The 25426-nt window shown below is 43.3% G+C and overlaps 3 protein-coding genes across 3 annotated transcripts; all 3 read left to right on the forward strand.

Annotated features, from left to right (window-relative positions):
- Positions 1-840: 840 nt before the first annotated feature.
- On the forward strand, positions 841-3054 carry LOC134198288 (uncharacterized). The gene has a single exon (XM_062667653.1). It carries the CDS (start codon positions 1543-1545, stop codon positions 3052-3054), a length of 1512 nt encoding a protein of 503 aa, XP_062523637.1. The 5' UTR covers positions 841-1542.
- A 4784-nt stretch (positions 3055-7838) lies between these two features.
- On the forward strand, positions 7839-16915 carry LOC134198290 (uncharacterized). Its single transcript, XM_062667656.1, has 7 exons — positions 7839-8130; positions 9045-9278; positions 12186-12308; positions 12382-12453; positions 12768-12884; positions 16385-16435; positions 16607-16915. Exons 1-7 carry the CDS (start codon positions 7839-7841, stop codon positions 16612-16614), a joined length of 897 nt encoding a protein of 298 aa, XP_062523640.1. The 3' UTR covers positions 16615-16915.
- A 280-nt stretch (positions 16916-17195) lies between these two features.
- LOC134198291 (TNF receptor-associated factor 3-like) lies at positions 17196-22964 on the forward strand. Its single transcript, XM_062667657.1, has 7 exons — positions 17196-17389; positions 20259-20313; positions 20375-20488; positions 20551-20712; positions 20777-20857; positions 21431-21484; positions 21856-22964. Exons 1-7 carry the CDS (start codon positions 17196-17198, stop codon positions 22849-22851), a joined length of 1656 nt encoding a protein of 551 aa, XP_062523641.1. The 3' UTR covers positions 22852-22964.
- Positions 22965-25426: the final 2462 nt, after the last annotated feature.

Genomic DNA, 25426 nt, shown 5'->3' on the forward strand with positions numbered 1-25426 from the left:
TTCTTGGGGAACTGCCACAACCTTGGTACAAGGAATCCGCAAAGTACACCATCTTGTGCACACATATATGCAGGTGATGCAACAATACAAATTACCGAACAAATTAAGCGCCAGGATAACGTTATCGCATAATCAACGTGTTGTAACAAATTAATCAATTAAGAAGCACTGCAGTGCAAACCTTTGTCTAGTCAGCGTGATTCACGTCCACCGACATCACATGACGGGACAATTATTTAATCACGAACTACTGGGCGGCAACATACGCCGTTGCCTAGCAGGATTGTCGGTCTTACGTCAAGTGACCGGCCTTAACTACTGTATAGCTAATGTGTCATGCGACGGCAATTAATTAATATAATTAGGGACACGGTTGCCCTCGGACTCCAATGTGGACGCGCTCACTCCCGCGTTCGGAATTAGAGTTTCTTCCAAATACCTAAGGCTTCAATCAAAAACGCTTTCTAAATAATTAATCAACTTTATACACACTTTCTCGTCTTATCAGCGAGCATTTCTTTATTTTTGACGCGTTCTCTATTAGGAAACCGGAGGAACCGTCCTCTTGAAGCCATGGATATGCTTGGAGAGGCTAGACGACCTTCTAAAAAACTAACGCACCTGCCTGGATCCACGGTTTCTGCACATTCCACAGCTGCATCAGCAATCTAGAACACAACCTCATGCAGAAAGAGGCCTACGTTATATAGCTATATATGTATATGTGTGTGTGTGTGTGTGTGTGTGTGTGTGTGTGTGTGTGTGTGTGTGTGTGTGTGTGTGTGTGTGTGTGTGTGTGTGTGTGTGTATACATACATACATATATCCATATAGCCTAGTTCTTACCAAAAGATTTCTCTTCAAATAAGAAATCAAAAGGTTTTGTGCCATTTTAGGCCACGTGGCATAATTATACCTGCAATTAACGGACCACAAATGACTGGCTGGTAGATTGGTTCACAAGTCATATTGGATTTGATAATGCATGTACTTGCGGTTAATAGCAATCTGGTGTCGATATACAATCACGTCTTTTACTGACGTAGAAAGCTGAAGCCCCGTCGATCAGTTTAAGAATTTATATTTCTGTGCCTGTGACGTTTGCGAATCTGCCTGGTCTGGCAAGCGAGGTAGTTTTGCTGATGACATCCAAGGGACAGCCCCCGCTCGTGAACATGTGAATACGCCACTGTATTAAATCAAAATCTAGTATTGGCCGTATTCTATACATGTTACGACTTTCCATCTACCGTTAATAATTGTGACAACGTATCTTTGTTCCAGTAGCAGTTTTCATTTATTTAAGTTGATAAATCCGTCAGTTTCTTTACTTTCGCCAACCTGCTTCAGCTAGGGCGTGAACGTCCGTCGACTTTACACCTATCCAGCTTGATAATACAAAGAGCTCATTTTCTATTCGTAGTAGCGTCTCACACATTATGTCACAGCTCGTTACCGCCTAGATTTCACCTTCTGTAGCGATAGCTAGCGGGAACAAGGCAGCTGCTCGACAATAAGTGAAGACGTTACATTTCGCGAGGGATGAATTGGAAAGGCGTCGTTTTCGCTACAACTACGATTGTCTTTACGTTTTGTCTGGTCCAGTGTGGAGCATTAGAACACCAATCACAGCAGGACCTACAACAGCCTTCACAACAGCCTCTCCAGCAAACTCCACCGCCTAGATGGTTTGTGTGCAGAGTGATGGAGATGATCATCTCAATGTTTCAACGAAACGGCACCAGCGGAACCCAATTTGCAGTTCTTCTCTTTGTACCAGAAAGCGCCAGAACAGAGGATCAAGTCAGAGCTCTACTAGCGACCAACAACGAAGGCATCAACTATCGCTATGCTGAACCTAACTTCCAACCTAACGATAACTGCAGAACGCACGCCGAGATCCAAACGATGAGAGGTAACCGCAATTCGGGCGGATATGGTGACATGAACGCTCTGTACAACCAGTTCGTAAACAACCACCCCAACGATTCGCTCAGGTACGTCATTCTCTATACGTGGATTCACCCATGTCCCGCCTGTGCAGACGCCATTGTCAATGACTTCAGAAATGTTGCAGCGTTTAGCAACCTGAACGTACCTTTGTATGTTGGCCGTACAACAGCAGGGACAAGACTCACTCCTGCCCTTACTGCTGATGATCGAGCGAACATAGTGCGGGTGCTGCAAGTTGTAGGTATTTTGTTATTTCACATTCGACCACCACAAAGTCTTGAATATCCTCACCTTGTGAATAGTACCGTTCATAGTGGAGAGTTCGTGTCTGACTTTTGTAATGGGCTGTGGTTGGAAGGACAAGTTGAGCGGCTCACAATCATCAGTGGGGAACGCAGTCTAAATTCATTGTTTCTTCGTATAACTGAACGGTTCAATGGATGGATTCAACAAGTAACAGGAAGTCACCCCGTGAGCAAAGAAACTAGAGACAAACAAAACAATGAGATTTTGAACCAAAAGCGTTATGTGATGCCTGTAGGACAGAAGAAGAGGTTTCATGTTTTATTGGAAGAGACAGCGTATCCAAGACACGATCAGAACACAGAAAAAATGTCTCCGAGAAGTATACGTAGAGCTAGGAAAGTTGGTAAGAGCTCGGCATCAGTCAGTGCTCAATACAACTGCACTGTTAGCTTCATCCAACGAGAAGATCCATGCTGTGGTGAAGAACATGCCGATATTTCCCACACAGCCGAAGGAGAGCAATGTGCAGCTAATAATACATGTGGTTATCACAATTATGACTACACATGGTGTTACAAACAATCGGGAGGGTGGGACTACTGTTGTTCCGGTTCTTGTGGGAACCACGACGCCAAAGTGTACGACTGGTGTCAGGCAGGTGACAAGTGGGATTACTGCAAAGTGACAACCTTTCCTTATCCTTCCCGTACGGTGGATGGCAAAAGCTGTAGATCAGGCGATTCCTGTGGATACCACGGTTATGACTATGCATGGTGCTACACTGATACCAGCAACAATTGGGGATACTGTTGTACAACAGAATGTGACTCCTATGGGTCTGACTACGATTCATAGGCGTAGGAAGCAACTTTCGACTGGGGGGGCACCTTCATTGGCGGTCTTGTGTGGGCGTTACCAGTTACCAGTTGCTTTTGTTCTCGAAGACATCAGGAAAATCCCAAGACCAGTAGCGATTATGTTCAGAACAGACATGTCAAAAAGTGGGGGGGCACGTGCCCCCGGGCCCCCGTGCTTCCTGCGCCTATGCGATTGGTGCACGACCGGTACAAACTCCAAGTGGCAATACTGCCACAGAGATCTTAAGGCCACTTATCGAAGTTCTTTAGGCAAAACATGCAAAAGTGACTCACCCTGTGGATACCACAATTACGCGTATGCATGGTGCTACACCACGGATAACAGCTGGGACTACTGCTGTACAGGAGACTGCGCTAGTCATGGCAGCAGTTATGACTGGTGTACATCCGGTACAAAATGGAACTACTGCAAAATGGAGACAATGCCGTACCCACGTCACACCTACAACCTGACACCTTGTAGAAGCGATAGCACATGTGGCTATCACGGCAACGACTACGCGTGGTGCTACACAGACTCCTCCTGGGATTATTGTTGTACAACAGAGTGCAATATGCAAGAAAAAAACTTTGACTATGACTGGTGCACTACTGGAATTTCAAACAAGTGGCAGTATTGCAAGCGCGATAAACTGCCAAGACCAGGGGTTACAGCTCCAAACAATGCGTGTCGAAGTAATCATACATGTGGTTACCATGGAGAAGCTTATGCTTGGTGCTATACGAGCTCCAGCTGGGATTACTGCTGCACGGGAACGTGCGCTAGCTATGGTGCCGGCTATGACTGGTGCACTTCTGGAAACAAGTGGAGCAAATGTTGCTGTTCCTTATATGACTAAAAACCGCTGTCTTCATAACGGACTGAACGTGTTGTTCTGATTTGCGTAGTCTAGCAAAGGGGGAAACTAGAAGCCCTAGCTATATCTGACGAGAAACCAAACACACGAACATGAAAACGGGATGTATTCAGGTTGTCGTGGTTTCATGGTTTCATTTTTTTCATTTTTCGTGTGTGTGACGTAGTCATATCCCATAGACTGATGGAAGATATAGATTTAAGAAGTAAAAGTAGAGTCAAACGGTCATGCAGTGCTGGAAATGTAATTATCAGTGTCGCATTTTCTTTCTTCATGTGAGTTTCATATAGTCGTAGGAACCGCCGTGGTACTGAAGGCTCCACTTTTTAGGTGTGATTGAGAAATCATTAGTAGTTCAGGCTAATATAAACTCTAGAAAGCTTCTAACTGACCTGCATTTATGCAAGAATTAAGAATAGACGTGGGAGACATATGTAAGACCTAGACTGACGTGACATACTATAGTGTTCTTGTTAGTTTACTGTTTTCTTTTGCTGTGTTACATGCATGCACATGTCTGATTAATTAATAACATTTTTAGTCTAATTTTTGTTTAATGCCACACCCAGGTATTTCCCCTCAACCAAAACAAGGTTCCTAAGGCGCTGCTAGCTGCTGCTGAGTTCTCGTAGTGTACTACAACGAACATACGTATACATTATCTTGTGAAGAAATTGTCTCTTAGGTGCTAGCCTTACCAGCGAAGGTTGCATAGTTGGAAGAACTGATCAATCACACTGCAAAACCACTGCCAAATTTTATTTTACCTCCAAAGCATGGACGTTCGTCATTACCGGGAAAGTGTGATTGGCATGCCCACTTCACATGTCGTAACATTTTATCTAGACACTGGCTTCAGACTTCACCATACTGCAACGCTGATGTTTTTCGTCAAACATATAAGTAATTGATGTTGCCGTCAATACACCACACTGAGATTAATTAATTAATTAAGCTAAATGTTTGGTAACCTGAGGAAAATATGGCACTTTTGCTTGACACCCCTGCAAAGATTAAGGAGGCTTTATCCTCACCCAGACGCCCTCGACGCTACGCCACTGCATGTGCTAAAAACTAACTCCGTGTTAAGACAATAGACACATGAACTACATAAAGAATTATTTTTATTTAGATAGGAGGTGAAATGTAGTTTCTAGTTTGGCGTATGATGATCTGGATTATTTGAATAGAAGGCTACCCAAAATTGAAGATATCAGTCATGTTCTCGAGCTCGTTTAAACGCAGAGAAGGTCGTTGCTAGACAACCAGGCGCGGATCCAGGATTTTGAAAAGAGGGGAGTTGCAAATATTGATAGACCACGCCTACTTCAGTCAACGCATTTGTATTATTAGAGGTGCAAATGCGCCCAGGCTTGTTACAACTTAGCTAGAGTAACTGGCAACAACCATGGCAACATATCTCTAGCAATGTGTCATGTTAAATACTCCCTAAATAGTCAAAACTGTTTAACAGAGTCTAACTGCATCATGCATAGACTACTGCTAAATAAATGTTAAGTAAACTACGGTGCAGTTATGTCTCTTTCAAACAAAGACTGTATGAACAATCTCCGTGGATGATTTTGTACAAACTTTGTCTGCTGGTACTTGGTCTTTGTAATGCATGGCTATAACAGATGGGTGTGCAAGACGCTCCTCTGCCATGGTAGACCTTAATTGTCGAAGTCTTCAGTCTCCTCAGTAGACAAACTGACCTCTCTACTTCGACACTTGTGATAGGCAGTCTACGTGCTATCAATAGCAGACGATGAACATTCGGGTTCAACCGAGAGTCACAGGCTCCCAAGGCCAAGAGAAGGTTGTTGGGTATGGCCTTCTTGCACTCCTGCTCTCTTTTCCTTGCTTCTTGCATTTCCTGGTATTTGCTTTGCCATACTGACTGCCACCTTCCCACTTCACCTCGTAAAGACTTCGGCAATGGACACGAAGATCGGCTTGCCAGTGCATATTCCATCTACGCTTTCCATTCGGTCAACGTCAGAACGAACCAGAAGGGTAAGCCCAAGACATAACAATGCTCGGACATTATCTTGCTCACCATTAGATCGTTCTCGCATCTGAAGAAGCAGGGAGGCTAGGAGGGGTATCGCAACGGATCCTTTGTAGTGCTCAATCGGACTCCGACTACCTGTTTCGCTGTAAGTTCACCTTTCTTGGAAAAGATTCAACGGATTCAGTCCTCTCTGCGAGTAGCAGAATGTCTCGATACTAGAAGTCAAAGAGGTTGTATATATCCTGCCTTGTTGTCGCAATTCTTTCAGTTACGTGCTGAGTGAACCATTCCGTACGCAACTGGTCACGAGTCTGGAGTTTCTCTGCCGGATGTCTCACTTCGTCAAGAATCAGCTTAGTTATTTTAATTAAATACTGGAAATGAGCACACTGCTGCTTCAAGGCCTTGTTCTTTAACTCCGAGGCTAACAAAAAGGGGTTCTTGCAACCCCCACACCCTACCCTAGATCCGCCACTGATGTCAACCCGACCAGCTGACAAGTCTTCACAATAATTATTTATACACTGGATGCATATCGACCATAGGTGTACTGTACATTGCATGTAAGCCTTGCTTACGTGTGCTGCGATACCGCATTTGGACTCCGTGGTACCGCGTGGTTACCTTGTCACCATATTCCATTTCTAGTATGGGTGTACTGTACACTGCTGTCTTATTGCACACATCCGATTACGCTCTCTCCACTCGTTTATACATTCGTTTGTATGTCCCTAGACGCGTTCGGACTCACAAATCGCAGGGGCGTACGTGGCGCATATAGCGGGTCGGTTTTTTCAATGCTTTAGTGTACTTTCCCACTGAATCCCAGTCAATTCTAACTATTTTATTTATTAGTTACCAGGACAATGTAAATGTGTACCACTGAAAGTTGCGTGTATGGAGTTTTAGTCTAGATCTGCGTACACCGATCGTGCTAAAACATCTGGAATGTGGAACCCAGACCAGAATTTTGGCATGCAGTTCTACATCGAAGGATATGGTGACCATGCTAATGGTACCAATTGTCGCACAAGGATTTAAAATTGTGGCACCAGGCCTGGTGTAGGAGTCGTATACACTTGGCATTCAAGAATGACTTGGGTCGGAAATAAACAAAGCATTGTATAGAGCGTTTTGCAACTCTATGACTTAGGAGCAACGTCTAGAGCAGTTTGATTTGTCGACTTTTGGACTTGGTCAATTTGCTGATATTGCTATTAACATTTAATCAAGTGGTACCGGAAAGCTAGGCCACAATTTCGGCACCAAGCAACCATAACTAGGGCCGGCAAAACTGACACCTGGTGCAAATCTTGCATACAGTCTGGTCGTATACAGTAAGAGTAAGTGGGTCGGTTTGTTCCCACCCTGTAACCCCTAGGTACGCCCCTAAATTGCGTGTTGTAAGCTACAACGTGTGCGATATACATAGATAGGATCAAGAGAGACACAGTCAGACTATATATACATACATACATATATACATATATACATATATATATATATATATATATATATATATATATATATATACTTATACATATATACAGGTCTTTATCTATTATTATGACTTACCTTGTTACGCAAATAGTGTCAGGGACGGCGGATCGAGCGACTGCAGAGCATGAAAGGACACACACACGCGCGCGCGCTCGTTGTTACTAACTTTCTTTTGCACTGTGCTGTACTAATTAAAAGTATTACTTTACTTAATAATTAATTAATTATTATGTTAATTAATTAACTTAAAATTCAGTGACAACTAAACGAGATCTAATCAGCAAATTATTGTAAACGCAACGTTGCTTGCTAGAACATGCCAAGTCTCTACATCTAGACTGTGCCATTACAATATTACTGCATTCAATACATATTTGATATCAATGAAAAATGGCCGCCAACTACGACCCAGAGATCGACCCGTGGACAAGAATACGACGCAACCTGACGTATTGCAGCGAAAAACTCGTCCTTAATCACGATCTGCTGCAGCTTCTGCTGGAGCACAGGTTTATATGCAAAGGAGATTACGAAGAATTGCTGATGCCGACCATTCTCTCGTGCAAACGTAAAGACCGTCTGTTGCTAGACATTCTACCAACGCGACCAGCTGACAAGTTTCCAGAATTCGTTGAAATACTTCGACGCGTGAGACTCACTGACTTAGCGAACAAATTAGAAGGTGAGACAACAGGTGATTATGACGTCACTGTTAGTTTGGTAAATGGTGGTCGTCAATGACGACTCGTCATGCCATTGACGACCACTTGACTCTGAGTCTCATTTATCATTTATGGTTGCCTCCTTTACCACTAAGATTTGTTCACTAATAGAGTGTGTGGCCTGTTGGGTAGGTAGATAAACACGTGATCTATTACGTCATACAAATATCAGTGACGTCAAAGTTTAGCCAATCTACCCTACTATCAAACTGCATCTGGTACAGAGCACAGACAATCAGATTGTCAACATTTCGATATGATGAGTAACTCGCTTACAATGGATAGTGATCTACCTGGCTTTGCGACCTGCCATTTACCTAGTAACTAAAGATATTTACATCTACTTCTCCACCAGGAAATCTGAGTTAGTCTATAAACTTACTCATGATATCAAAATGTCGACAATTTGATTGCCTGTAGTCTGTGCTGGAAACCGGATTTTATTTGTTTTGGAACTTAGTTTTGGTTAGTGTTACCACCTCTCTGTCAGTGAAATATTGACTTACTTGTCAGGGTTCCACCCGCATTTTTATTAAACCCAGGTGGACACTAATATCAACTAGTCACGTGACTGCAATACAACTGTTATTCTTGTACAATGAAGTAATGATATCAGGCAGTTCATTTACAACATTAACGTTACTACAAAATACTAACCCTAGGAGTAGTATGCACAAGTTTAGTTGCTCACAAGGTGTCAAGGATTAGCAAGCAGCCATCATTTTTTATAAAGCGGCTACACCCATTTTTTAAACGAGGTGACCCCACCTGTGCCGGGCTTGTTATGAGATATTGCAATGCTCAGTAGATGCTCGTTTTGCTAATGGCTCTGCAATGAAGTATTTCAGTCTCACATCTGTTACTTACTTTTTAGGTCGTAGCCCATCTAGCAATCCAGCTTCACAGAACAATGAGCAGCTTTATTCACGATTGACAGAGCTGGAAAGGAGAGTTCAAGATCAGGGAAGAACCATACAAGCTCAGAGCTCACTAAGACTATCAGAATTGGGAAGTTCAAGACATGAGGTTCTATCTCCAACTCACCATGAGGTGGCATCTAATGTTGTGAACACTGAGCATCAGGAACAAGGAGAGATTCCAGTGTTTGGTATGGTTTTGTGTTGTACTGTAGATTTGTGATATTTTGTATTGGTATGCATCTCTCAATAAAATAGATTATTGTATTGGCGAGATGCATCTCTCAATACACTAGACTATTGTATTGGAGGGATGCATCTCACAATACGCTAGACTACTGTATTGGAGGGATGCATCTCTCAATACTTAGACTATTGTATTGGAGGTATGCATCTCACAATACATTGGACTATTGTATTGGAGAGATGCATCTCACAATACTCTAGACTATTGTATTGGAGGGATGCATCTCACAATACACTAGACTATTGTATTGGAGGGATGCATCTCACAATACACTAGACTATTGTATTGGAAGGATGCATCTCACAATACACAAGACTATTGTATTGGAGGGATGCATCTCACAATACACAAGACAATTGTATTGGATGGATGCATCTCATAACACACTAGTCTACCGTATTCGCCCGTAGTTACGCCCATACCGTAATAACGCCCATGCCCGTATATAAGCCATTTTGCAGCTGGTTGGAACATTAGCCCGAAAAATTCCCATGCCCAAGTATATGCCCGTGCCCAAGTATACACTTTGGCCCAGATAAGCATGCAAAGAATAAAGAACATGGTGTCCACAGAACATCTGTCTCTGTCAGTGTGCGTTTGATGCGCTGCATCAGCATGGTTTTAGTGTTGAGTGAAAGTGCCTATTGCTAGACTCATTTCTTCTGTGCAATTACTGATACTGATGGTTTTGACGGGCTTCAGGGCGACGACTCTGGTTTTCGTTTGTGGTTGGTTTTGTGTGCATGCTGATGGCGTACAGATACCAGTACCTTCGATCTTATAAACGGATAATTGCAGGCATTTGTGGTATTTCTGTCTTTGAGTGTCTAAATGATGACTAGCCAAACGACAGCATTTTGTGACCATGTATACACGCCTAGGACCAAAATAACGCCTATGCCTAGTATGCGCCAGGAAAAAAGTCTTTCTTTTCTATATGCCCGGGGCATTATTACGGCAGAATACGGTATTGTATGGAGGGATGCATCTGACAATACGTTAGACAGTCTGACTACTGTATTGGAGGGATGCATCTCTCAATATATATATATATATATATATATATATATATATATATATATATATATATATATTAAGCACTGTCATCAAAAGCACAAGGGAAATTAACGCCACCTCACACACACACACAGACACAGACACACACACACACACACACACACACACACACACACACACACACACACACACACACGAACATAAATTTAGGAAAGTCTAAACCAAATTGGCGTTTGGCAAGGTTAGCTGGCACACTGGTACCAGGCTTGCTCTTGCCAACAATTGTCAATGCCCGATTATTGGTCATGTCTGAATTTAGTCGTTGAAGTGTCACAGACAAATGACATGACCTCTGTGCTTTGAATTGTCTCGTTAGTATGTCTAATTGCATGGGCACCATCTTGATCGTATCTGTCAGTAGCCCTTCACCCTTGGGCCCCAGCATCCAAAAACCTCAATTTTTGCAATTGGGCGAAAGATGTGTCGTAGGGATTCGGCAGTTTCTCTGTACTTCTTGTCCTTTTGTTTTTCTACTGCTGCATAAACGACTATTGTATTGGAAGGATGCATCTCACAATACACTAGACTATTATATTGCAGGGATGCTTCTCTCATTAAAATAGACTATTGTATTGACGAGATAGATCTACCAATACCGACACTGTTTTTTGGAGGGATGCATCTCTCATTTTCTTTGCTTCAATGCTGCACACAAAACATGTACACTGTAACGGTACATCTGCAATGGTCTCTGACTGTCCAAACCCTGACTGCTGTGGCATATGCAAGGAGTCCTCCATTGCTAGCAATACCCACAGTCTAGGGCCCTTTGTTTCGAGAAATATATGATGCCTCCAGGAAATTTTTGGATTTGGTACGATTAACTTGTAAGGATGGAAAAATTGATCAATTTCTACTTGACAGCCGGTGCAGTTTATGCTCCTTGAGTTTCTCTTTAGGTGTTTTCACATCATGATTAACCTGCGTTTCAGTGGTTCTTTGCGAGCACACTTTTTTGCATCCCATATTCTCACTATTTCAAGTCTCTCTCTGATTTTTGTTACATTCATGTATACAGCTGCCTGTACAGCTACTACTAACTTGTATGCCTTCCACGCGATGTCACTGTGATTGGCAGACCCTCTCTCCAACAACATCGTGGCTGGTGTGGTAGACTTGTTAGTCAAAAGGAATGCTCGTTGTATGACATTGAAGTTTTCACTGCTAATGGCTAATTAACTGTCGTATATAGCCCATCAAACATGTTTAAGTGTTGATTTTGTAATCTGCATTGTTGCACTGTTTTAAAATCATTACAAGTTATTAGTGTGTGTATATGTGTCATTATGCCCTTCCATGATGGGCAGGTAGGGTCTTTACCGCCATCTGGGCACCTACTAACCAAACCAGGTGAGCCCAGCATGGTGCAAGTTTCTGTGTAGTCCACACGGCGATCGATGACTAGCCAATTTGATATAGATTGCAGGCATTACGGTGACCGCGAACTCCATACAGCACGGCTAGTGGATATCACTGACCACCAGGAAAGCACTGAACGTGATCGTATGATATATAGTCATTAAACAATTGATGATGTTATCAAATTTGATGTACAAGCTTGCTTCAGCAACACCTTGTGAGTAACCCTGCCAATGCCACTGATGAGTAACTGCTTAGTATAGGGGCACTGACCATGCAGTGCAACATGACACACTTTAAAACTAATTATTGTGTGGCATGGTGCTTCTGGAATAGCCATAAACATCTGCCATTGTTTGTATGCAAATTTGTTGATGGTAGAACTGAGTGATTATGTGTGGTTTGTCTCGTCTAGGTCCTGATGGTAGACATGGTGCTTCTTCATTATCACCTCAGCACCAGAATACAACATCAACTGGACAACTTGATTCACACTTCCCACAAATACCTTCAACATCACTTTATCAACAAACACAAAGTATTGTTGATGAAAATCTACATTATGTATTTATCATTTACACTGCATGCAATTAACTGAATCATGTTTTCAGGGGTTGGTCTGCCTGATGTTGTTGAGTGTGATAGTGCTCGTCCCAGTACTCATGAAAGCGCTTTTACCAATGGTGAGTTGCACTTGAATTGTTCTTCTCATATTTAGGCCATTTCCAAGCTTGCAGTCGTCGCATGATTATGTTCTTGCTCATGTTGGACAATATGCATGGCTTTCTCCTGCTGCTTTTCCTCACCTAGCAGGAGGGAAGACATGACCAATACGTACAAGCACACGATCACGTGATGACTACAAGCAAGGAGTCGAGGCTGTGTGAATATATGAGTAACAGTTGGTCATGCTTGTGTGAGGTTGCATGGAGGATTGCCTTTCTTGTTTGCGTGGTATGTAGTTCTCTCATTAATATTCTTGTGGTGTATATGGCAGACTTGAATACTGATGTGAATATGGATGAGTGGGAAGCAAGAAGAAACGAGTACTATGAACGGGGTAGTCAGTCTTACGATCTTTCAAGTGGCAGAGAATGGAGTGCAAGATATGGGGGTTATGATAAGTTTGTTACTTTATTGCCTGTTTTGCTTGGTTTTAGTTTGTTTCCTACACGTAGTTCTTAGTAACCCTGTATGTATCTGTTTGTATATGTTTCTGTTGGTTTGAGTGGTGATTGTCTGTTTTGATGTCTGTTTGTGAAATGGATTGTTTGAAGCAGATTAAATATTCATGAATCTATGATGATTTACAAAGCCATAGGTCTTGTAGCTTTATGTGGCATCTGTCCAACTGTCTGTATATGCATATGTTGTTTGCAAATTGAGTTAGGCCAGATTGTGGTCTCCTTATCGCACTGACATTACATCTCTGTAGAGTAATAGAAAACAGTGTCATCGATTAGTGTTGAATTTCTTGACATTTCTTTGTTGACCAATTGAAGTGAAAGTTGTGTGTTTGTGTGTGTGTGTGTGTGTGTGTGTGTGTGTGTGTGTGTGTGTGTGTGTGTGTGTGTGTGTGTGTGTGTGTGTGTGTGTGTGTGTGTGTGTGTAAGAAACTTACACACAATTGCTTCTCTTGACTCAGGAGTATAATAAATGAGTACCTAGTCATTGACTGGGGTGGACATGACCTCTGGCTTGGCAGTAACATCATGCAGCAGACAGGTACTTTTAGGCCTTGGTGTCCAGTCCCAGAGCTGGGCCACAAGTCAGTGCCCCTGGATGACCTGGCCAAGCTTCAGCTGGATTGTAGCACTGGTCCTTAAGCCTCCACATAGCGCATGGAGGCCCTGTTTCTAGAGGGAGGGGGAGCTATCTCTGTAACTGACCCTATGGTTGACATCGAATGACGTGGAGGGCTTGACACTTGTCCACTTGTGTGTGTGTGTGTGTGTGTGTGTGTGTGTGTGTGTGTGTGTGTGTGTGTGTGTGTGTGTGTGTGTGTGTGCATGCACACCCACATGCTTTCATCTCTTACCTCCCTTCCTGCCTGCCTGCCTGCATTACACATTGAAATAATTGAACTTGATTAATGTGACTTTCTTTAATGGAAACTCATGTATTCTAGTGTGTTGAGATGTTGTATCCTAATAACAATCTGTTTGCCTGCCTGCTTGCCAACTCAGTTGGTTATTCCTCATTAAACAAAACCAAGGAACGAATACGTACAAACTGAGGGAAGACCATGCAGTCATTACATTCTGTAACTTTGATTCTGGTGTCACATGTGAGTGTGATGTTTCTTTGACTCACCATAGGAGCTGCAAAGGCCTGCAGACATGCTAGACTCGTACCCGAGAGGACTGTGTACGAGTCTGCAGACATGCAGTGACAAAACGAGAATCAGAAAATGTTACAAGTATTCAAAGTAGATTTTGCCAGTTGGATCTAGCCCTGAAATTGTTCCGCTAGTTTTGGGATTTTGGCACATTGGGAACACAAGTGGAATATTTACTACATGCAAGGCAAGGCTCATTGAAGGAAGACGAATAGCTGCAGAGTTTATGTCATACTGGCCGTTGTGATGAGGTTTTTTGTGACTGTTTGAAAATGTATAACAGCAAAGTTGTCTTGAGAAAAGTGTCTAAGTTGTCATCAAACAGACTAATGGATGATAATGTAGTTATCAGAGATAGATACCTTCAGTGCTTTACACATTAAAATAGTTGAAGTTGTTTATGAAGCACTTTCTTTTAATTATTGAAAAATTATGTATTCTAGTGTGTAGAGATGCTGTATCCTAATAAAATAACCTGCCTGCCTGCCTGCCTGCCTGCCTGCCTGCCTGCCTGCCTGCCGGCCGGCCTGCCTGCCTGCCTGCCTGCCTGCCTGCCTGCCTCCCTGCCTGCCTGCCTGCCTGCCTGCCTGCCTGCCTGCCTGCCTGCCTGCCTGCCTGCCTGCCTGCCTGCCTGCCTGCCTGCCTGCCTGCCTGCCTGCCTGCCTGCCTGCCTGCCTGCTTGCCTGCCTGATTAACGAACTTGATGACCCTCAATGTAGTCTTCTAAGATTGAAACATTGCCATGTTCCCAAACTATACTTTCTTTCTAGAACTGTTTCACCTGAGAATTTATTACCAGCAGCAGTAATTCATGATCATCTGACAAAGGACTGTTTTCATAACTTGAACCAACTGGATTACACCTCATGGTATCAAGCATCTCTGAAAGTGAAACTCAGTGGATTTGGTTTAACTTCAAATGATAGTATTTGTCATGCAGAGTATTTAGTTGCTTGGGCACTCTCTTAACATGAACTGCCAAAGAGATTTCCCTGTCTTGCTAACCAGCTTAATGAATATATATCAACTAGAAAACAGGGTTGATTTTACATGAATTGGTGGTCCAACTACCCCCGAAGTCAAACTCGGAAGAAGTGAAGCCACAATCCATTCTCTGGAGAAAATGATTGATTATTGTAGAAAACTTCAACATTGTTTAACTTTGGATATTCGCAGAAACAGTCAGAAGATTTCATTAAAAACATAGTCAAATCGGGATGCTGCCAGCTTAGGTCATTACAGGGAAAGGTGCAGGAGTATGGCTTGATGTTATTCCCTAAACATACAAGAACGCACTTCAACCTAACGAATTTAGTTTAGCGTCTTGTATGAGATTGAGGATCAGCTTGCCTTTTAGTCGATTGCTTGAGCATAGTGACTGTGGACAGAAGTTAGATCAAGAAGGTTTTTATATGATTACCTGTAAGTATGGAGGCGGTCCTGTCTTGTCTTACGATATTATTGTTGCTGATTGGTCTGCTTGCCTAACGGAGCTGGGTATTCCTCATCCAACAGAACCAAGAAACAGATACGTACAAACTGATGGAAGAACAGACATTACATTCTACGACATTGATTCTAGTGTCACCTATGAATGTGATGTTTCTTTGGCTCACCCTTGGAGGAAAGACATGGTGAACGGAGCTGCAAAGGCATGCAGACATGCAGAGACAAAACGAGAATCAGAAAAATGTTACAAATATTCAAAGGAGATCTTGCCAGATGGATCTAGTCCTGAAATTTTCCGCTAGTTCTTTAGTATTTCGGTACATGTGAATCACAAATGGAAAACTTACTGCATGTACTGGGAAGAAAGGCAGGGCTCATTGAAGGAAGACGAGTACATGCAGAGTTTGTCATATTGGGGACGACGTATTCTGTGACTCTCCAAAAATGCAATAGTAAAGTTGTCGTGAGAAAGTGTCTAAGTGGTCAACAAACAGACCAATGGAGGATAATGTAGTTAGCAGAGATAGATACATTCAGTGCTTCACACATTGAAATAGTTGAACTTGTGACTTGTTTATGAAGCACTTTTCTTTTAATTAATGAAAAATCATGTATTCTATTGTGTAGGGATGCTGTATCCTAATAAAATAACCTGCCTGCCTGCCTGCCTGCCTGCCTGCCTGCCTGCCTGCCTGCCTGCCTGCCTGCCTGCCTGCCTGCCTGCCTGCCTGCTTTGTGTCAACATTTGTCAGTTTTTTTGTCTTAGAGACACAATTAATTTTTCAACTATTTGAGGGTATTTGTTAACATGTCTTGATTGCTTGTAGACACAAAAGTACACTCTGTTCCTGGATCTGACCAATTGTCATCTGTGCCAGGTACTTCAATTTGGCATATAATTTGCATAGGTAGTATCACAATAGCACATAGTATTGTATTGCTGGTATTATGTTTTAGTGTGTTATTTTAACAAGGTTTCATTTCAATATTTTACAAATTTATGTACCAGTTTGTTTCATTCTTCTTGTAAGTGTTTGTTGTTGCTTTAGACCTTTGAGGTCAATTGATGTGTTATGAAGAAGGCAACTGATCGAATAGTCATCTTGTGAGTTACACTGTTTGCCACATCACTGACAGCTGCATTCCATTATGTAATCTTTTTGTTAGTGACTTGTACATAAACATATTGCTTTAGTACATAGTGTGGGCTTTGCTGGGCATAGTGACTTTGCAGATGGGTTTGTGCAGTTTTGTAACTGTTTTAAGCATTTTTCTAAGGTTCTAGTTGTATCTATTTTAAAAGAACTTTCTTTACCGGTATTTCACTTGCTTGTGGGCATGCAGACATGAGTGTTAGCTACATGGCAAAGATTGGACTATTGCATGCATTGAAAGACGCGTAACAGTATCAGTATACTGATAGCAACAGAATGACATCCCCTAGTGTACATAAAAAGCTTTGTACAAACATTTTCAGACAATCTCTGAAACCCGTGGGTTATGAGTAACGTAATTACGTATGCCATATGTCTGGTAAGAATGTACGGAGGCGGGGATTCCACATGCAACAGTGCACGCATGTACAGATAACGACCTCTGTAGAGCAACAGCTACAGCTCGTTTACCTCGATCCTTACGATGACGCGACTCGCTGGGAATGTAAAACCTGACTGCAGCGCACGCAGATCTATCTCAACCAGGCGAAAACTGAAACCAGTAAAGCGAGTACCCAGCAGCCTCCTTTGCAGTGCTTGTGGAGCCCTCTTGGAAGAGCCGATCCAGTCCGCATGTGGAGAACGATTCTGCGGGGAGTGCTTCAAGGCAATTGTCAAGTGAGTCTCGCATTTGGAGGGATGAAAGCGGTATAGAGGTAGTAATTAGGCCTACGTATACATGCAGTAGCTTCGTATACTACCTTAATGTCGGCACAGTCGCGACTCGCTGGGAATGTAAAAGCGGACTGCAACGCATGCACTCCTATCACAACCAAGCGAAAACTGAAACCGTAGAACCGATCCAGTCCGCGTGTTGTGAACGATTCTGCGAGGAGTGCTTCAAGGCAATCGTTAAGTGAGTCTCGCATTTGGAGGGATGAAAGCGGTAGAGGTAGTACTTACAGTAGCTAGACGAGCGACGGCATTAGTGGAAGGCGCGTTTCTCAGTCCGTGTGACCACGAAGTGTCATAACATATAGTGTCGTCATGACTCTAATTCTTGATTACTAGCCAAATATGGTCAGGGTATCAGTACAATGACGTCATGACGTTGTAGGCGGCCCTATGCATCTTTTATTCTGGATCCTTCGTGCAAACGGGATCCGAAAAATTTCTTTCAAACAGGATCCGAGCCGCGTGCTGATACTCAACCTCTTCATCGATAACAATGCAACGTCTCTGCGCTTACTCTAGCAGTTGTACGGCCGCGCTCTTTGCGGCGACGCGGAGGTCGTCATTTGCATAATGCCTTTCACTGTGCCAAATGCACCGAAACATGTCACAGATCGCTTTGCAACTATTTTTCGCAGACTCTAAAAAATAAGAGAAGGCGACAGAACAAGTTTGGAGTCGCTGCGTTGTTTCCTCGATTTACTACAAAAAGGATCCCATTTGCAAGAAAATCAAAAATAGTTGTAAAGCGACTTGCAGAGGAGAACATGTGGGATCTCATTTGCACGAAGTTTCGTCCAAACGGGATCCTTTATGTAGTAAATCGAGGAAACAACGCAGCGACCCCAAACTTGTTCTGTCGTCTTCTCTTATTTTTTAGAGTCTGCGAAAAATATTTGCAAAGCGATCTGTGACATGTTTCGGTGCATTTGGCACAGTGAAGGCATTATGCAAATGGCGACCTCCGCGTCGCCGCAAAGAGCGCGGCCGTACAACTGCTAGAGTAAGCGCAGAGACGTTGCATTGTTATCGATGAAGAGGTTGAAGCGGTCGGTATCAGCACGCGGCTCGGATCTCGTTTGCAAGAAATTTTTCGGATCCCGTTTGCACGAAGGATCCAGAATAAAAGATGCACAGGCCCTCGATAGGGTTGCCAACGAGCAGTTCTACCATGAACTCCTCTAGACCAAAGCTGAAGGCAGTTCAACGCATTCCTAGCGGCCTTCTTTGTAGCGTTTTCGACAACCTCTTGAACGAACTGGTACAGTCTATGTGCGGCGAACGATTCTGCCATGGCTGCCTCATGGCAACCATCCAGTAAGTCGTTCCTACAACAGGTGTTGGAGATTTACGGTATCTAGAAGGACCGGCATGTTAAGCCCGGTTCACAGTACGACGCTGGCACAGCTTACTGCGAGCGTCCTGGACGCTGACAAGGACGCTCACACGAGCGTCAGTGGAGACGCTGGCGCTGGACCATTCACAGTATGGCGTCTGACGAGCGTCCATCGCACCAACAACACACTGCGACAATGGTTTGGCGCTGCAAAGTAACCACGTGTGTACAATGCACTCGCGACAGACATGGACGACGACGTTTTGCTTTTAGTGCGCTGCTGCGCCGTAGTCTCGATCAAGGGTTTCTTTCATCCTTATGTCATGGAAGTGCTTTCACTAAACTTGCCAAACGCAGCGAAAACCACGCAGACGCTCAATGAAAACTTCCATCGACGAATCAATGACCGATGCCATGTGTACCAATAGAATATCCCGGATACGTCCAGTGACTGACTATCGATTGGTTGAAATGGAGCGCGTGATGTCAGCGGACGCTGCGTCACTTTCGGTTAGGACGCTCGACTAGAACTTTTCTCTATTCCAGCGTCGCGGACGCTCGCCTAGCATCGTGGGAGCGTCGCGCAAACGTCGCGGACGCTGACATATTCACAGTGTAACGCTGCCGCTCGCTCATCGTCAGCGTCCAGGACGCTCGCACGGCGCTCGTGGCAGCGTCGTACTGTGAACCGGGCTTTGTAACAGTTACAGTGCGTTCTCTGGAATTTTTGACCTAGATTACAAAATTTATAACAATTGGCAGGCCGGCAAGAAGACCGTTGTGAAGCTCTCAGTCTTCCGGTTATCGGTATTGTCCAACTAACGCTTTCGATAAATTAAGAGCGCTACTTCCTGTCTACGCTACGCAAGTGAGAATTTTGGAGAAACTACACTAACTAGAAGCGAGGCGCGTCTTACGCAAACATATTAATAAACATGCGCTTTCTACTTCAACAGCTATATCAGTTTGCAAGTAGCTGTCCCTGCTGTCAACTGTCCATAGCTCAAACGTGCATCTCGTGTTTGCGATGTGGATATCCTAGTACGGGGTTTCTTCGCTGGTCTGTACTGGTCTCAATTGGTCATGGTGATTACTCCCCAAACGTTCCAATGAATCCAAACGCACGGTCAACAAAAGTGCGTGCTATGTGTGGTCACAAGCGACTGTAGGTGTATGTGTACCATACATACTCAGAGTACGTGTCTTCTGCATTTTTTGTGGACTGTGGTCTGGGTATAGAGCATGCGCACGTTTGCATCGAATTTTTTATCGTTTTTCGACACAGACTGTGACAGTTTGGCGACACAGATTGGCAGTTTGACTCTATATATAGACTGTACAGTACATATGTGACAGTTGATTTGGCGACACAGACTGTGACAGTTTTGCTACACAGATCTAGACTGACTGTTTGACGACACAGACTGTGACCATGCATGTCCCATAATCACCTGCTATTGTGCATCTTTTCATGTATAGAGGCTGCAGCCGTCCGGTTTGTCCCAAGTGTGGTGAAGTCCGCTGTCTACAAAGGGTGCAGATACAACCACAAAACATTAGATCGTTTTCTAATACTCACGTTGTGTGTGTGCTAGGTTTGGCGAGACGTTTTTGCGGACAAAGAGCTAAGCCAGCTGCTCTTTTTTTGCAGCAATCGTGACTATGGCTGTGAATATAACGGCACAAAGTTTGAACTCGAAGCAAGTGTTGTTGGCGCATGTTACCCGATTTATTGCTAATCAATAATGAATGTACTGTCTATTGTTTGCAGGGGCATACTTCGACGTGTCAGTACAGACGTAAAGAATGCCCCAATGAAGGCTGTGGTACACATGTTGCTCTAGCTAACATGCTCGATCACGTGTCATCATGTGGCTATCGTTCAGTGCATTGCAGCGTTTGCTATCAACCGGTTGCGGTGCGCGCTCTACAGGTACGTCACTGTTCGTTGCCTAGTGCTGACTGTTTGAGTGTCAAGTTGACTGTTTATGTTGCAGTTGCATCTAGTAGAGAATTGCACACATTTGCCTGTGACTTGCCCTGTAGATGGGTGCATGGAGACCATCCGTAGGAAAGAGGTAGGTCTAGTAATTTTTTAGCCATACTGACTGTAATCAGAGGCGTATTTCTTCAGGGAGGTTCCAACAGTTGGCCATAGTTGTTTATATCTATAAAGTTGGCAGCATGTAGGCTAATTCCTAAGAAAAGTAGTTGAACCAATCGTGGACTGTCTCCTCGATGGGATCGAGGCGGCCGAACGCTACTGTATCCGCTGTTCATTGTCAGGGGGAAAGCGGTTGTCCGCTGGTCGTCAATGTAGTAACTGTAACTTGTTCTGATAACAGTCCGCGCTTCACAACTAAAATAGTGTCTCCGGATCAAGCCAAAATCCCGTATCTACTATTGTAAGACCACTGTGGCAATCTTGGCCAATTGAATTTTGTAGACATGTACGACTAGGCCGGACCCTCATACTCGTTCTAGGACATCAGCCAAAAGCAACAACTCAGCAAGAGCATGTACATATCACAAACGTGCACAACCTTTAGATAAGACACGGCCAAGAAGGGCCCGGGTTTCTACACACTCTGGCAACCCTTTGGGAAATGCGTCTGGTAATAATATGTAACATCTGATTGTTTTATTTGTAGCTTAATGCTCATTTGCAACGGTGCCAATGGAACAAGGCTGCTTGTTCAAATAAGGTGCTGTATTTTGAGATTTATGTTTGCTATTTCTTAGGTGGCGTCACGATATATTCATTTGGTTGATAAATTTTGACAGCAATTTGCTGGACTAATTAATTAATGCTTTCCATTCCACCTTTTCTCTGACTAGATGGACCCTATTATGAGAATGTAGAAACTAGATGTGGAAGTGATAGATTTTAGAATTTCTATTATTTGTTATTTTATTAATTTTGGGACATAAATTTATTGTGTAAAGTATCTGATGTCAGACATGTGATTTGTAGTGTTTATTTTATATACACTACTAAAGATAGCTATCTGTGACATGGCACTTTCTTCTATTGTAGACAATGTAAATCAAATTTTATACTTGGTTTGTTGTGTAGGTTTCTACAGAACAAATGATGACCCGTAGGGAGTCAGAACATATACAACCTTTGGTCAATGATGCAGTTGTTTCTGAAATGGAGCAGTTGAAAAGTCAACTGCATAAACAGCGAAAGGCACAACAAGCTTCTCAAGATGAAATTTGTTCTATCTCTCAGCAGATGAACAACCTGAAAGTTGGCAGGAATGAAGCTGATACACAGCAGAAATTGATGGAGCAGAAGATATTAGAAGCATGCTATCAATTTGTTGATAATTTGCAGAATAACATGAATCAACAATTACAGTCATTTGAGCGTAAAATGCGAAGTCTGATGGAAAAGTGTATGAAATTTGAAGAAATAATAGCTACCCAATCTACCAGAATTCAACAACTGGAAGAGGAGCTGGCAAGCAATCAACGATCTAGTGGTGTGGCTGAAGCACTGAGGCAACAAATTGAAGCCCGTGCCCAACAAAATCGAATTTTGGCTTTTGACAAGTTTTTCAGAGGTAGTTCGCGATTGGATATGATGGATTGTAAGAACCCGAATGGCGTGTTATTATGGAAGATTACCGAAATCAGAAGGCGCAGAAGAGAAGCAGTGAGTGGTAAAACACCATCGATATACTCTCAGCCATTCTATACATCACCAAACGGGTACAAGATGTGTGCAAGGCTGTACTTGAATGGAAATGGGATGGGTCAACGATCTCACTTGTCTTTATTCTTTGTTATCATGCGCGGCAAATATGACTCATTGCTTCCATGGCCTTTTCAGCAGAGGGTGACTTTGATATTGATAGATCAAAGCGGACGTTGTCATATGTCCAGTACCTTGACACACGATCCATCTTCGCCTTCATTCAAGAGGCCAAAGAGTAAGATGAACATTGCCAGTGGATGTCCATTGTTTGTGTCACTTACCACTCTGGATGAAGGAGCATATATTAACAACGACACATTGTTCATCAGAATGGTGGTTGACGCTATTGAACTACATTGCCCTGATTAGACAGTAGACTTCAAGCCTCAATTAAGAGCTATGTGATCATTGATCGCTAGTGGATGTCCATTATCTCTCATGTACTGTACCACTCTGGACGGGAGGCCAGGGTGCAATAAAAACGGTAGTTGAAGCTACTGCATTATATCGCTCTGATGCGCAATATAATAGTTAATTACCGAGCGTAGAGAGGCTTCTAATCCGGGTCGCACAACAGAAAGGGGCGTGGTTCTATATGGCTTTCTATCGATCGAGCTCTTGGTGTGTGTGTGTGTGTGTGTGTGTGTGTGTGTGTGTGTGTGTGTGTGTGTGTGTGTGTGTGTGTATGTGTGTGTGTACACAAATTTCAAATTTCTCCTCCCCGCGACCACGTTTCATGATAGTACCTACCTTAGAAAATCATTTACGTGTCCGACTACAGATGAGTCTAAGAACGATTCGTCTAAGTGAGCAAACGGCGACGAAAACGCTTCATGAACTTCCGTCCTCCATCCTTTTGTGTTGTAGCTAAGGATTGTGTGGACGTGACAATCCAAGAAACACCTTCAGGAGTTGAATGCTACCTACAGTCAACTATTCGCACGTCCCATACTACAATCAATCCTTTACTACAATGTACTGCATCTAACACTGTTGATAGTCAATGTTTGCCGATATCAATTTCTATGTCAGTAAATACAATAGCACTATCGATCGTTACAACAGAACTAAATGCATACCTAGACTGTACATTTCAATTGTCTTGATCACGATCGCAAAATAACGACTACCTATAGCAGGCCTATACACGTAATCTAAACTACTAGGAAGTTTTCGTGTTTACTTCCATGAGAGGATTTCAACAGATACGTATTGTCTAGCTAGGAGTCAGCGTTTCAGTAGACGGTCTGAAAACTCCGTTGGACGTGTTACTCACGAAGGCGAGGCGAGGCGCCTACGGATACCGTACAACTAGTTAATTATCTTAATCAAGGTTAGTTGTGTCTGTAGATACCAAGTTATTGGCCAAACACGGCATGGAGCTTGGTTATGGAAAACACTATACCTTATAATTATATATATATATATATATATATATATATATATTTGAGTGACACCCATATACTTGTATATAATACAGATAACACAAATAACACGTATCCGCCTTATATATATATACATATATATATATATATATATATATATATATATATATATATATATATATATATATATATATATATACTAGTATACATGGCCCGTCCTTCGTACGGGCAAGATACTGTAGTGTAAAGATAGGTCTGTGGACACGTCACGTGCAATCTTTGTTGCGAGGTCCCGGACTACACAGGACTGGTGTGGGCGTGTGTTTGAATGAATCGGAATGCGTAGCGTTTGCGTCATCGAGAAATTTTACGTGGGGGTCGACCCCTCGAAAGGGGACCCGGTGCATAATTTTCTTTAATTTTTTTACGCAAATCTTCCTCTGTGCGTGTAGAGTGTGCGTACCGATTTCGGTTGCGAACGGACAAAAGACGTGGCCCCCAAACGCCAACACACACACACACACAGACAGACAATTTGAGCTTTATATAGTACAAGCTCCAACGCCCGGCTTCGCCCGGGGGACAACCCATGCCAGGTGCTTCTCCTTTCCACTTCATAGCGCCGCAGTTGGAAGTGGAGGAGAGACAGGTCGCCTTTTTATAGGTAGAGATTATAGCAGAAAGTATCTAAAAATGCGTTTGATGGTTGGAGAGGCAGAGGGGGTGTAGCCAGGTCACGTACAGTTTGTTTAGAGAACCGTTTACTGTCACTAATTAGCCGTGGTGTAAGTGTTTTTACCGTTTAGTAGCAGCCAGACAGAATTCTCATTCATAGTTATATCTCGTTCAATTGCCGTTTCCAAAATCCCGTTGATTGGATTAGCAATTGGTTGAAACTATTTCGACTTGGACGTTGCTGCCAGGTGTATCGAACTTGGCATCTATTCGACACGTGTTCAGTTCCAAAAAATCCCATTGATTGGATTATTAATCCCGTTGATTGGATTATTGATCCCGTTGAAGCCATTTCGACAGTCCTGTTGCGGAGAAGAGGTGTATCGAGCTCACGTGGCCCGTCCTTCGTACGGGCAAGATACTGTAATGTAAAGATAGGTCTGTGGACACGTCACGTGCAATCTTAGTTGCGAGGTCCCGGATGTGCTGAATAAATTCGAATCTTGCTCTTCGCGCTTGTTTCGGCAAGAAACGACACGATCGGCGCCTTATCGCGTCGTCGTGGGAGAAGTCAGGAAGACGACCACAGTGTCACTTTCGACCCTTGGCATCTATTCGACACGTGTCCGGTTTCAAAAAATTCCCGTTGATTGGATTATTGATCCCGTTGAAGCCATTTCGACAGTCCCGTTGCGGAGAACAGGTGTATCGAACCTGGCATCTATAATTTCGACGCGAATCCCGTAACGTGCAAGTCACGTGCAATACTTACCCGGATAATACGTTCCCCGTATACAACGAATGCCGACTCGCGTCATTTCGACAGTCCCGTTGAACGTCGTCTCGTCGAAGACGTTGCTGGCGTTTCGGAGAACAGGTGCGTC

This window comes from Corticium candelabrum, chromosome 2, assembly GCF_963422355.1.
Source record: "Corticium candelabrum chromosome 2, ooCorCand1.1, whole genome shotgun sequence".
Classification (NCBI taxonomy): domain Eukaryota; kingdom Metazoa; phylum Porifera; class Homoscleromorpha; order Homosclerophorida; family Plakinidae; genus Corticium; species Corticium candelabrum.

Excerpts from the sequence above, each read along its gene's own strand:
- LOC134198288 (XM_062667653.1), top strand. The coding sequence starts at position 1,543 with ATGAATTGGAAAGGCGTCGTTTTCGCTACAACTACGATTGTCTTTACG.
- LOC134198290 (XM_062667656.1), top strand. The coding sequence starts at position 7,839 with ATGGCCGCCAACTACGACCCAGAGATCGACCCGTGGACAAGAATACGA. Across the intron at positions 8,131-9,044 it reads CTTAGCGAACAAATTAGAAG|GTCGTAGCCCATCTAGCAAT; the intron begins GTGAGACAACAG and ends CTTACTTTTTAG. Across the intron at positions 12,309-12,381 it reads ACTTTATCAACAAACACAAA|GGGTTGGTCTGCCTGATGTT; the intron begins GTATTGTTGATG and ends TCATGTTTTCAG.
- LOC134198291 (XM_062667657.1), top strand. The coding sequence starts at position 17,196 with ATGACGCGACTCGCTGGGAATGTAAAACCTGACTGCAGCGCACGCAGA. Across the intron at positions 20,314-20,374 it reads AAGTCCGCTGTCTACAAAGG|GTTTGGCGAGACGTTTTTGC; the intron begins GTGCAGATACAA and ends TGTGTGTGCTAG. Across the intron at positions 20,713-20,776 it reads TTGCGGTGCGCGCTCTACAG|TTGCATCTAGTAGAGAATTG; the intron begins GTACGTCACTGT and ends TTTATGTTGCAG.